Source organism: Herpailurus yagouaroundi, unplaced genomic scaffold (assembly GCF_014898765.1).
Source record: "Herpailurus yagouaroundi ecotype Mexico unplaced genomic scaffold, PumYag 140, whole genome shotgun sequence".
NCBI lineage: Eukaryota > Metazoa > Chordata > Mammalia > Carnivora > Felidae > Herpailurus > Herpailurus yagouaroundi.
Genome location: NW_024412395.1, coordinates 52,812,107 through 52,825,919, shown reverse-complemented (window position 1 = coordinate 52,825,919; position 13,813 = coordinate 52,812,107). Strand labels below are relative to the sequence as shown.

The 13,813-nt window shown below is 33.2% G+C and overlaps 1 protein-coding gene across 8 annotated transcripts in view; it reads right to left on the bottom strand.

Annotated features, from left to right (window-relative positions):
• DYNC1I2 (dynein cytoplasmic 1 intermediate chain 2) overlaps window positions 1–13,813 on the bottom strand; it is a 59,452-nt gene that overhangs the window by 33,116 nt on the left and 12,523 nt on the right. For 3 of the 8 annotated variants that reach the window (XM_040475375.1, XM_040475374.1, XM_040475376.1), the window contains exons 4-6: window positions 9,992–10,136; window positions 4,057–4,116; window positions 2,156–2,271 (exon numbers count right to left, since the gene is read on the bottom strand). In XM_040475375.1, coding sequence (XP_040331309.1) covers window positions 2,156–2,271; window positions 4,057–4,116; window positions 9,992–10,136 — 321 coding nt within the window. Of the gene's footprint in view, window positions 1–2,155; window positions 2,272–4,056; window positions 4,117–9,991; window positions 10,137–10,802; window positions 10,821–13,813 lie in introns of all 8 variants that reach the window. The other 5 variants (XM_040475377.1, XM_040475380.1, XM_040475378.1 and 2 more) reach the window with 5 other exon arrangements.

Sequence of the window (13,813 nt, the reverse complement as noted above, 5' to 3'; positions counted from 1 at the left end):
ACATTCCAAGATGCATTTCATAATTATGATGGAATAACTAAAAATAAATCTCCAAATTATTAGATGAAGAAAGACAGCCTAATATACTTTTTAAATGAGTCGCTGTGCCCTAATTTTGGTTATTTTGCTCACTTTTTGAGTTAACATATCTAATAATGTAGCTTCAGACAGACATTAAAATACTTGAATATACTAATTAATAAAATATTATTTTCCAGAAATTATGGAATCCTGCAGTATTAGTATTCTCCATACTGATAGTTCAACACTTTATCTTTCCTTTTTTAAGTTGCTTATGTCTTTAGTTTACCATCAGTGGCTTTTTTTTCTAGTAAGATGAGGATTTTTCCACCTGTGAAAGCAATCTTACCAATCAATGGAGCAACAAAACTGAAAAAAACGTATCCATAGAAATGAACATTTGCATGATCAAGTAAAAAAAAAAAACTACTTACGATAAAAATGTTACCCTGATTTCCTCAAATTTTTCCAAGCGTAATAGTATGGTTTTTTGGGGAACAAGAGGAAAGTCAACAAAAAAGTTTAAGGTATTTATTTCATTTCCATCCTTAGTGGGCAGGGAAAGGAGAGTTGTTAAAAAGTGCATGTGATGGGGCGCCTGGGTGGCGCAGTCGGTTAAGCGTCGACTCACGGTCCGTGAGTTCGAGCCCCGCATCAGGCTCTGGGCTGATGGCTCAGAGCCTGGAGCCTGCTTCCGATTCTGTGTCTCCCTCTCTCTCTGCCCCTCCCCCGTTCATGCTCTGTCTCTGTCTGTCCCATAAATAAATAAAAAAAATGTTGAAAAAAAAAAATTAAAAAAAAAAAGTGCATGTGATAATCTACTATTAAATTAAAAAAAAGACTTAAACAGGTATATCCTAATACCTTTTGAGGTATATATAAACATGAAAATTTAAAGATTTTCTTTGGTAATAGCCAGAGGTTTCAAGGATTTTTTTCTCCTTTTTGTTTACTTGTATTTTCTAGACTTTCTGAAGTGAATATTACTTTTGTTTCTCCTTCAGGGAGAAATACAGCAATGCAACTAAAATTTTAAAAATTTGACAAATAACATTTTCATGTTTGATATTCCATTGTTAAATAGGAATCTTCCTGGTCAAAGAGAAAAAAATGTTCCTTATGCACAGATTGCTAAATGGAAAATTTATTACGGGACCACAATCCAAAATATCAACAACTCTAAAATCCGTAACTCATTTGGTGGTAAACCCTGACCACAGATAAAGCTATTTACAATTATTATTTATCTTACTTAGTTTGAACAGTCATATCTTCTGCTGCCAAAATATTAATGTCCAAGATGCTGCTGGAGTATTTACTTATGGTACATCTACTTTACTAGTAACTTTTCCAAAATCTGACAAATTCTGAATTTGAATACATATATGGCTTCAAAGGTTTCAGATAAGAAACTGTGGATCTTATGTAAACCTCTTTTATTTGTGACATAAATTTATTAGCCTCACTGGAAAACATAAGACCTAGCATATTAACTTCATGCTTGAATCATTAACTATCTGATGAGATTTTAAAAATTAGTCCCTAATGTAAAAAAGGTAACTCCTTCTGGTTTAAGAATCAAAGGACTCCACATTCAATGTCTGTGTATACTTCTCTCCATTATGCACAGATTAAAGATTGCTTATAAACTCAATATAATTGAGCCCTTAGATCACAAAAGAAAAAGTTTAAGAATTAGGTCTAGATTTGTTCATTAATACGAATAACACTGATAGCATATCAGAATATACATGCTCTACAGAAAATAATTTACATGGTTTCATTTACTATGCGATATACTATTTTAGAGGATTATGCTCAGTGACAGAGAAATAGATTGCTAACCTTTTCTGCTTCTAAAACAGCACATATCAATGACAAAATGAGGACTAAAAAACTCAAGTTCATGCCAATAAAATTAAAAACCATAATCACAGCTTATAGTTTTATTAACTTCTAGAAGTTTTAAAACTCTAAGAAACAAATACATCAATACAGAAACCTTAATGTATTAGTTTCATATTTCCCTAAGAAAATATGCCCCCCCCCAAAAAAAAGGAAGAGAAAAAAAAGAAAGAATCCATTTATTCAATATGGAAGCTTAATGCCCATCATATTAAGGATAGATATTCACCTTCTTTGGGCTGAGCCATAACTGGAGTCTGAGTTTCCTTTGTATATGTGACGATTTCTCGAGGAGGAAAGTCAACTTGTGTAATTTTAGCCATTCCAAGTTTAATAGGTCCTCGTCTAAATAAAGACAAATGTTTTTAAATACAAGAAATGAAACATTTTGACTACATCAAATCATGTTATTTTGGAAAATTAAGAATTAAACATTATGTATCCAACACTCTAATTTAAAACCCTGTTTTATTCAAGAAATTTTAGATGAACAATGAATTGGCTTCATTTTAAGAAAAGAAATTTAGAAGGCAGCAAAAACAAAGATATTTCTGAATCATTCATTTATTTTTCACCTTGAAATGGAAAATAATTTAGTTTCTTAGAGCAAATGTGTGCATAATAGAGTAAGAGGATAGGAATTTCAGAGTGGACTGCTAAATATTGTTGGTTATAAGAAATGCTCTTAGCAGGAGGATAGGAATCTTGACTTTTCTGAAGAGTCAGGTATACAGACCTCACTCAGTCCACATTTCATTTCCTTCACCATTAGGAGACTTCAGCTTTAAGAATGGAAAATAAGTTCCTCTTGAAAGCCTTTTTTCTACTTTGCAGAAATTGAGAATCATAAAGTCAATTTAAATTAAAAATTTTAAATCTCTAATCTCTGCATGTGTGATTCACACATGGACAAACTATAGTACAGACTGTCTATACTTGAACTAAAGTAACAGGTATTTTGAACACCATAAAACTACTAAAGTCACCTTCTGTTTTAAACAGAGGGAATACATTCTTTTTTGATAAACAAAAGAAGAGAACTGTAACTGAGGAAAATGGATCAAATAAAAAATATCTTTTTTTTTGGTTTATTAGAATATCTAAATTCTAAATCAAATAATGTGGTATGCTTACAAACTCCCAAAGAAATTCTCAATTATAAGGCTGTCTTAAAAGAACATCTAATAAAAGCACTGCTGTAACTTCCAGAATATCAAGCAGGGTATGTATGCACACATACATACATACACACACAGGGTACATATACACACATACATACATACACACCCATGAATACATATATATGTACATATATATGTAATATAGTAACTTTTCTTATAAAACATCATTTTCAAAATCTTGCACAAAAAAATAAAATTAGTACATTAAATGGATTAATTTTCTGTAAGGTTCCAAATGTGGGCCATAATAAATTTTTAATGTGTTTTCCACTTTAGGAATATCTTAGCTTCAAAGGGAAAAAAGTGCATAATCAAAGAATTAAGTGGGAAAACTTACTCTGACTTTAGACATAATTCCAAAAGGTGTTGGTCATGTGTTTTAGAAGGTACAAATTATCAGTGTAAAACAACTATCTGAGTAAGGAACAATGGCATCTATAAACATTTATAATTTGACTAGAATAACTAAATGAGTGAATGAATGAATGAATGAATGAATAAATCAATACAATCTGGGGCCATGGTGTAGATGACCAACAGCTCTGTTCCTCTTGAAACCTTCTAAGGAAGGAATCATCAGGAAATATTAATATAGGAAAATAAATTAATATTCATATCTAGTAACCCAGAAAAGTTTCAATTGTATGTAGAACATATATCAGAAAAAATCTGGGAAGTTTGTAACACAGCTTAGAAAATTTTACATCAAAAACACAGAAATAAAAAAAAGGACTTTGGAACTTAAACAGGTAAACTTAGGGTACCTAAAAAATCATATACATAAAATATTTCTTTCACTAATGATAGAGGATAAATGAGGTGTCACAGTAAAATATTAACTCTTTCCCTAACTGTATAATGTACATTAGAAATTTAAGTAAAATTAGGACAGTTTCACAAAGAATCAAATTAACTATAAAAGAGGGAAGGTAAAAAATCTATTCAATACCCCAAATCGGAATCTGAGTGAAGCTGAAGAACTGATGGATCTGTATCCCAATGCAGCGTCCTAAATGGTTGTAGGACAACCATGAAGCGTTAGCAAAAAAGGCCATACGTTAGTCAAGCAAATACATTCTATGAATAGGTAAGCTAAAATACTGTTCACAATTAAAAACCACATGTTCTGGTTAGTATGAAAAAAACACCAGGTATCACTCAATGCTTAGTGCATGCCATAAGCATAATGTGGTTAAAGATGCAAACATACAACCCAGAATAGTTAAAGGCAGTATTTTGAGACTACAGGAAACTAGTATTGCATAATAATGGACAAGAACAGCCAAAGCATACAACACAAATAATATATTATTTTTGGATATCAAGTTAGGCTATAAAAATAGCCAAACTTTTAATTTTCTTAATTAAAAAAACATTAGTAAAAACATCTTAGTTAATATATTATAATCTTGCCCAAAGCATTAAATGTGTGCAGGAAATTGTCATATTGGTAAAGGAAATGAAATCAACACATAAGCCTTTTGGTAAGAAAACCAAAGACTATTCCACTGGGATACAAAAAAGCTAAAGTTTCCAAAATGTGACCCCTATGTAATTTATGGGTTAAGCACTGCCTTGGGCTTACATGTCATCTGCTTTAGAAAGCAACTAAAGATTTCTGTCTCTAGGAAAAGATAAATTTTTCCATGAAAAGTTTATGTTCAAAGGACTTACCTAAATAAACTTCTAAAGAATATTAATTCTAAATAAATATTTGGTTGTGTTTTAGCCTTGCCTACTGGATAAATAACTTACATGGGACCTTCTCCACTTAAGCCAAATCTTATATGACTAAAACAAAAGGTACTTTATCACACTGGCATTCTTATAAGTTAACAGTATATAAGATAATTAGGTATAGTACTATATGATGCTCATAGTCCTTTATAAAAAAGTTAAGCACAATATATTCAGTACTACCATTTTTGTCAAATGTTTCTCATTTATATAAAGTTCTAACATATAACTAAGATAGCTATAATATTTAAATACAACAAATCATTTCTATACTTTACTTCCTATATAATTTATCAATAAAAACTTTCAGATGAATTGAGCTAGAGAAATTCTTCATATTAAAAATATAAAGAAAGATTCTGGGATTTAAACAGGATTGTGTATAATGTATGTAAAGGTCACTCTGAAGATCTACTTTGTACTAAAAGCAATGAACAGCAACAAACTTAGGCTTTGTTGAATCAGAGGGGGTTCTATGAGCTGCTCTCCAAGGAATGTTCTGTCCACAGCCTTTACATTATATGAGAGGGATAACTGTTATCAGTGACATACAGCTCCTTATTGAGGATGCCATTTAAGTCTAAAATTAAGAAAAACTTTGCCTCAAAATACAGCCATTACTGAAAATACATTGTATAACATACAGAATTATATTAAAGGCATCAATAGACATATAAAGTGAAATTCCAACATAATCTAAAAGCCTGAAAGAAAAACTCATCAAGAATGGAAAAAGGAACACAAAGTATGGATTACCCAACTGAGTAACTGTCAGCAAAATTTTAGAGATAAGAGAAGTGCTAAGAGAACTAGAAACTTAATGAAATGCAACTCCAAATCTACAAAGTTAGAGAGAGAACACTTTTCATGGCCTTTTATATTTATATTTATTCGTAAATTATAACCAGGCCCAACAGAAATTTTTGGCATTTAGAAATAGTGATTCAGATATGTCTTAATACCATACTTGGTAATGTCTAATATATCTTTTCCTACTTTTTGAGTGTACTAATCTTGGACGTCTTGCCAAGTAAGTGCAGAGGTTCATACATTTCACACATCTTCATGTATCTTTCCGTTGATACTTTTTATTCTCTTCATTTTTTCATTACCAACATGCCTGCTCAGTTCAAGTTCATTCTGTTTCATTCTCAGATCTTAGCATTCTTTTCAAACAGATTTTTTTTTTAATGTTTTATTTATTCTTGAGAGAGAAAGAGAGAGAGAGGCAGACAGACAGAGGATGAGTGAGGGAGGGGCAGAGCGAGAGAGGGACACAGAATCTGAAGCAGGCTCCAGGCTCTGAGCTGTCAACACAGAGCCTGTTGGGGCTCAAACTCACAAGCTGTAAGATCATGACCTGAGCCAAAGTCAGATGCTCAAACAGCTGAGCCACCCAGGCGCCCCTTAGCATTCTTTTTAAAAGCCATGTATTTAGAAATGCTATTATTTCACTGCCAATAGCACCAATTAATCAACAAGATTAACTATCTCTCTACTATGGAATCTGGAGATGATGCAGAATTCATAGTTTTTACTCTTGTATGTATACATATATACATAAAAAAGAACATACACAGCTCTCTTGAAAATTAATGATTAAAACTGAGTCTGCGCTCTCAAAGTAGACAATGTATGTAGTAAGATTAAAAAGATAACAAGGTCATCTCACTCAAAAAGAGGAATTTTTTTCCTCCTGTTAAACTTCAAAGAAACTAAATTTTATATTCATTATCTAATAAGAACAAATGCCTCTGAAGATATTTAAGTACCTATTTTCTTGTTTTATTACTTACCATTAAAAACCTATACTTTAAACTTAAACACAAGTTAGCACACTATGCTTAGAACTTTTCAGTACAGTGAATATCTTAAAATTAATGATGTAATCACTAGAATGTAAGTTCCATGAAGGGAAGGGCCATGAATATTTTATTTTCTGTGGTAACCTATACAGTATTTAACATTAAATTGGCAATATGATAAATGTGTTCCATATACAAATAAATATTTTTCTTATCAGTGTTTACTTCCTATACCAATTCACAGTATTTCAATGGTCTCTAATAAATTCTAAGTTTCCCAGTGAAACTCAGAAGGATATGTTCTTCTTTTTTTTAATATATTTTTTGACATTTGTTTATTTATTTTGAGAAAGAGAGAAACGAGGGGAGGGGCAGAGAGGGGGCAGGAGGAGAGAATCTCAAGCAGACTCTGCAATGTCAGCACAGAGCCCGATGTGGGGCTTGAACTCACGAACTGTAAGATCATGACCTGAGCCGAAATCCAGTGTCAGATGCTTAACCAACTGAGCTACCCAGGTGTCCCATCAGGAGGACATGCTCTAATTCAAATTTAAAAAACCAAGTAGATGTCATACAGTAGTTTTGAAAGCAAACTTGCTAATACTCCATTTAAAATCTTTCTACTCCTATTCAAAATCAAGAACAGGGAGTGCAAAATGAACAAAGTATAATATCTACATAAAAATAATGTATAATGAAATAAACAAATTTAATAAATATAATAATTCTTTGGGTAAATATTTGTATTACAAGAATGTTGTAGAAGGGGAAAAAAAGCCTTCTCTTGAAAATACCACTTGCTGGGGCGACTGGATGGCTCAATCAGCTAAGCATCTGACTCTTGATTTTGCTCAGGTCATGATCTCACAGTTGTGAGATCAAGCCCCAAACTGGGCTCTGTGCTGGGCATGGAACCTGCTTAGGATTCTCTCTCTCCCTCTTGCTCTAGCCCTCCCCTGCTCGTGCAGAGGCTCCCGAAAGAAAGAAAGAGAAAGAAAGAGAGAGAGAGAGAAAGAGAAAGAAAGAAAATACCACTTGCTTATTACAAAAAGAATATTAATACATTTGTATAAAAGTACAGAAGTATGAAACAAATTTAGCCTTAAAAATGAATGTAGACTAAATAAATTTAGTCTTTATAATATATACTATTTTATAAGGTACTATTATTTCTAAAAAAAAGTTCTGACTTTTCTTAAATGATAATTATATCATTTACCTCAAATGACAGTATAGCTTAGATTTGTAATTTCAGTTCTATTTATAAAACAGTTTTGGAAAACACAGCTCAAATACAAACTGGTGAGACTTTTGTGTTCTCTAATTGTTAATGATAGCTCGATTATTCAGGAATTAATTAAAATACTGAGTTTATTACCTAGTTCCTTGCTTCTTTTTTCTTGCCTGCTTTTTTGATACTCATTATTTATTTATAACCTTAATCAGAGGAACTCAGGCACAAAGAAGATAGAACTTCTCATGTTTATTTCTTATTAAACGGTGTGTTAAGAAATTGCTCGGAGGAGGACATTTAACTTCCTGCCCAAAATAAGGATTCTGAATAAAGATTTTAACTATGTTTAATCTCATTCCAGCTCTCACAAGGAGTCAAAAAGCACGATGCTGTTTTTCATTTTTTTTTTAATGTTTATTTATTGAGGGGGCAGAGAGAGAGAGAGAGAGAGACAGACAGACAGACAGACAGAGAATCCCAAGCAGGCTCCATGCTCAGTACAGAGCCTGACACAGGGCTTGGTCTCACAACTGAGATCATGACCTGAGCTAAAATCAAGAGTCGGGCGCTTAACTGACTGAGCCACCCAGGCGCCTCAATCCTGTTTTTAAAACACATGTTGTTAGCGTGACAGAAAGGAATAATAATACTTTCCTTGATACAATCTTTGGAAAGAAGTGAAATCTTACTCAACTTTGGAAAAGCAAGTCTCAACATGTGTGCAGGATCCTAAAACAAACATGAAATACAGTTTACAAGGAAGACGTGAGTACAGAAAAACTTGGGGGTAAACGTTTATTAAGTGAGGTATAACTGACATATAACACTATATTAATTTCAGGTATGTAAAATAATGATTTGATATTTGTATATATTGTGAAATGATCGCCATAATTCTAGTTAACATCTATCATCATACATAGTATTTTTCTTGTGATGAGAACTTTTAAGATCTACTCTCTCAGCAATCTTCAAATATGCAATACAGTATTATTAACTGTAGTGATTATGCTGTACATTACATTCCCATGACTTATTTGATAACTGCAAGTTTGTACCCTTTGAGCCTCTTCACCCATTTCGACTGTCCCCTATCCACTACCTCTGGCAACCACCAATCTGTTCTCTTTAACTACGGCTTGGATTTTTTTGGGGGAGGGGGGCGGGGAGGTCTTAGATTGCATACATAAGTGACATAATTCAATATTTGTCTTTCTCTCACTTATTTCATTTTGCATGAAATTTCATTTTGTATTTCATTTTGCCCTTGGGACAGTAAACGCTCTTTTTTTAAATTTGTTTTTAATGTCTATTTATTTTTGAGAGAGAGAGAGACAGAGAGAGAGAGACAGAGTGAGGGGGGGAAGGGGCAGAGAGAGAGGGAGACACAGAATCCAAAGCAGGCTCCAGGCTCTGAGCTGTCAGCACAGAGTCCGACACAGGGCTCAAACTCATGGACTACAAGATCATGACCTGAGCTGAAGTCTGATGCTTAACTGACTGAGCCACCCAGGCGCCCTAGGACAGTAAACACTCTTAATGTTTCCTTAGCAGTTATCTCTATTTGATATTTTATGCACTATTATTTTCTATCCCAATTAGAACTAGTGACTCAATAGAACACAACTGAAATGTTTAAGTGAATTCTTTAGATTTTCAATTACTGAATGGAGAATTAAGCACAACAAAGAGGTTTTACACCATTTATAAACTATTTCACACTATATTTATACTATTATATTTATACTATTTTATATTATCATACACTATTTACACTATTTATACACTATTTACATTTTTCATATATATTATGTATACAAAACCTTTACACAATAACTCATGCAGTAGGCTTAGACATAAAAAAATTAAATGAATTAAAACTCTATTTTCAATATAAAACACCATAAAATCAGTCTGATTTAATCAATGGGGACAATTAAAATACTATTAAAAAAATTTCCCCCAATTTATAACAAATAACTTCTACGACAATTTAGATTTCAAAATGTTAAGTTCAACACAACTATTTAGAATCCCTCTAAAGCATCAATGGTATCTGGGCACTAAATGCATTCTATCATTAAAATATTTTTAAAAATTTACTGTACCTAGATCCCACTGCGCCATCTCCAGAGTCTTGGCTTCCAGCTTCACTTGGTGTGCTCACAGATTTGGAGGATGGAGACATAGGAGGAGGGACTAAATAGTGAAATAGACAGGTATCCGCTGTTACTACACGGAGAGGTTGCTCAGCTTATGACGTTTCAAAAGTAATTTAACATGAAGTAATTAACAAAAAAGAAAAAATGGCAAACCAAAAAACAAAAATACATGAATGAAAATGAACAGTAGAAAGAAGAGGAAAAAGACAAAGTTAACAATGCATGCTGACGATTCATGCAATTTCTCTGGCAAAATGCATTTGGGCTTTATATTAAAAAAAAAAAAGCAAGATTATGAAAGGATGCATCTTCATCCCAGCCAACACCAAATGTGGGCACTAATTTTCAAAGGAGAGCATTCCTTCTCCCCCAACTTCTCACTTTTAAGATCACCAGATTATAAATATTATTTATAATTGCTGTCAAAATCAAAACTCTGAAATATTCGTCAGAAGTCATTTGCTTTCTGATTTTCTGATATTTCAAAATGTTATTTTTTGTCTAACAACTTTTTATTTTAGGAATTAATGCCTTAAATGATTTCATTTCCCCCTCCCCCGCCCCAACAAGAAAAGGGGCCAATTTAGAGAAATGACTACAGCTAAAGGAATGGCTCCTTTAAAATGTCCATTAGTTTCCAGCAATTTGGGTGAAAAATGCAAACAGGCCATAAAATAGCATGCCTTCTAGACATGATGCATAACATAAAGTGATGCATGCAACTTAAACAAGGCAAGACTTATGATAACTTCCTTACCCCAGTATTCAGAAAAAACTGAAGTGTACAAACAAAGATACAGACACCCAAAATATTCTTAATCCCTTCTTATAGAAAAATACACATTTTTCATAGTATATAAAACAAACAGCAAATGCTTTCCCCTAAATCATCACTCTTAACATTATATACCAACAATTAAACGTGCACATTTCATGCTATTACGTTTGTAAAACATTTTGATTACCATTGCAGGAAGTATAGGAGGATCATCACTGCCATCTTCTGGTTAAATTTTACCATAAATGTCCCCCATCCCAAGTATCTTTTTAAAATAATTTTTCAGTATACAATATTAAGTGACTAACACATTTTATGTTGAGCTGCAAGCTGCTGTTTTAATAGTGTATTGAAAAGAAGGTGAGTTCCTAGTTATAAAGGAACTAATCTAAAGAAGTATATATTTAATTAAAAATCTGTTTTGGGGATAGTTGCATTCACTGAATCCTTGAAATTATGTTTAATTGTTTATACATGATGCAATAAAAAAGGGGGTTTGCTAATCTAACAAAATGTACAAGTATAGTATGATGAATTACATTGTTTTTGTAACGTAAGCTCTACACCCAATGTGGGGCTTGAACTCATGACCCCAAGACCAAGAGTTGCATGCTCTACCAACTGAGCTAGCCGGCTGCCCCTACGATGAATTACATCTTAAACACAGGTACAAAACTAACCATCCCTATGTTTTCAATGGTAAATTCTATTGGTAACCAACAGTAAGATTAGAAGGGGAAAAAAATCATAGCTAGAAGGTTTCCCAAGACATAGTGGTTAATTCTCGCTTAAAATCAAATGTTTCTAACTTTGTGATTAAATCTCTCAGAAACAATGAAAAACCAGGTCACCTTCATATAGTTTACAGGTGGATGGCACTGTGCTAGGTGCTGCGTGTACAACTCAAAGTAGCTAAACATGATCTGTATCTGAAATAAAGGAATATTAATGTCCCCTAACTTCACTTAGATCACATTTCCTCATCTTTTTGTATATCTCTCAATGTGAGGCTTCCCCTAGTCTAAATCCCAACAGGAATAAATACAGGAATAAATAGTATCTAACAGGGGCTTGCCAACTATGCTGTAAAGCACAAATATGTTTATTATAGTGAGACACCATGATTTTTTCATATTAAAGATTTTTAAAGAAGAAACTTTGTATTCTTTAAGTTACATACTTAACTTCATGCTTAGGAAAATAATTTGTCTAGGTATACATATTGCAAAGATTGGAGGAAAACAGTAATATTTCTATCAACCTATTTGTGGTGAACTATAAAATTCTTTTGCAGTTTAATATGGTTACCATATTTGTTACCCTTTCTGATGACTGTTAAGTATCAGTGACTCCACTCAATAAATTCAACAGTATCATACTGGTTAAGACTACACTATAAAAAAATGTTACCTCAAGTTCCTTATGGAAACAAGTTAAAAAGTAATTATACGCAAAATAAATACACTAACCTAGCCATTTAAAGTGTCAGAAGTAAAAGTTTCCCAAATAAAAAATAAATTACAGGGGTGATGCTACCAAATTACCATAGTTTATTAGACAGAAGCAAAATTAATTGCCACGACATCAAATTTGTAATTCAATAAAAATCTCCATCCTAGAACTATATTATTTCTCACAAAAGGTATTTTTCAAGCAACCTATGGAGAGGACTCATTAAAGACTCAAAATTATTATCTGGCTCACCAACTTCATCTTGCAATAATAAATAATGTATATTACAGAAGGGACAAGCCTAGAAAAAGAAAATTACCATTATTGAAAAAGGAGTAATATTAACAGAAAAAGGGGAATGATAATGTTATTTGGTCACTACCATATTTCAACCTAATTAGTCTAAAACATCAAAGACTACAGCAATTGCACAACAAGGCAACGCCTCCATACTCCCAGATTCAACAACCTCCCAAGAACAAACAGCATGTATTCAAGGAGGTTAAAAAAACAAAAAAACAAAAAACACCTCTGAACTCAGTCCCTCAAATCTCAAGACTCAACTCTAGAATTCATTTGCAAAGATGGTTTAACAGTCCAATCAGCTTTGAAAATAACAAAAGCCATTACTAATTAGCTTTTGCCAAGTATCAGAGATATAATGTTTAGTAAGAACAGTGATTGAATCACATTACTAGATTTAACATTACCATATGTCAATGTTTAACAAGTTCAAGCTTCTTAGAAGTCTAGAGCAAAGATCCTATTTCCTTTTTTGAAAACCAGGGGAGATACATGGAGTAAACTGGTAAACAAATCTGCACCATGGCCTTCACTGATCACTTAAGTAGTATTGAAAGACTGTGACTTTTGGGGCACCTGGGTGGCGCAGTCGGTTAAGCGTCCGACTTCAGCCAGGTCACGATCTCGCGGTCCGTGAGTTTGAGCCCCGCGTCAGGCTCTGGGCTGATGGCTCAGAGCCTGGAGCCTGTTTCCGATTCTGTGTCTCCCTCTCTCTCTCTGCCCCTCCCCCATTCATGCTCTGTCTCTGTCCCAAAAATAAACAAACGTTGAAAAAAAAAATTAAAAAAAAAAAAAGAAAGACTGTGACTTTTTAAATTCTCTAGAACAAAAACCCAATCAAGAAGGCCTTTCCTGCCAGTTTAGATCTTGGCCTTCCAAGGATGTAAAATTAACACTGCTGCCTTTTGGCACACAAAGAAACAACCAGACTATTTTTAAATGAGAAGGGAACTAGGAATGCACCTAGATTTACAATTAGACTTAAGTTTGAGTTGACAACTCAGAACCACACAAGTCTCAAGAGATGAAGGATGATGCATAGCCCAATTATTTCTCATGTAGAAGAAAGCCTCTGGCAAGAAGGGGCGTTTGCCAGGAAGTAGAACCTAGAAAAAGTGTACAACCAAGGAAAGCGAATGTATGGAGTAAGAGCTAGTATAGACAGTAAAATGGAAGAAGTGAGCTTCTGAGATAACCCAAAGTTGTAAGACATTGTCTAGGTAATCAATGATACT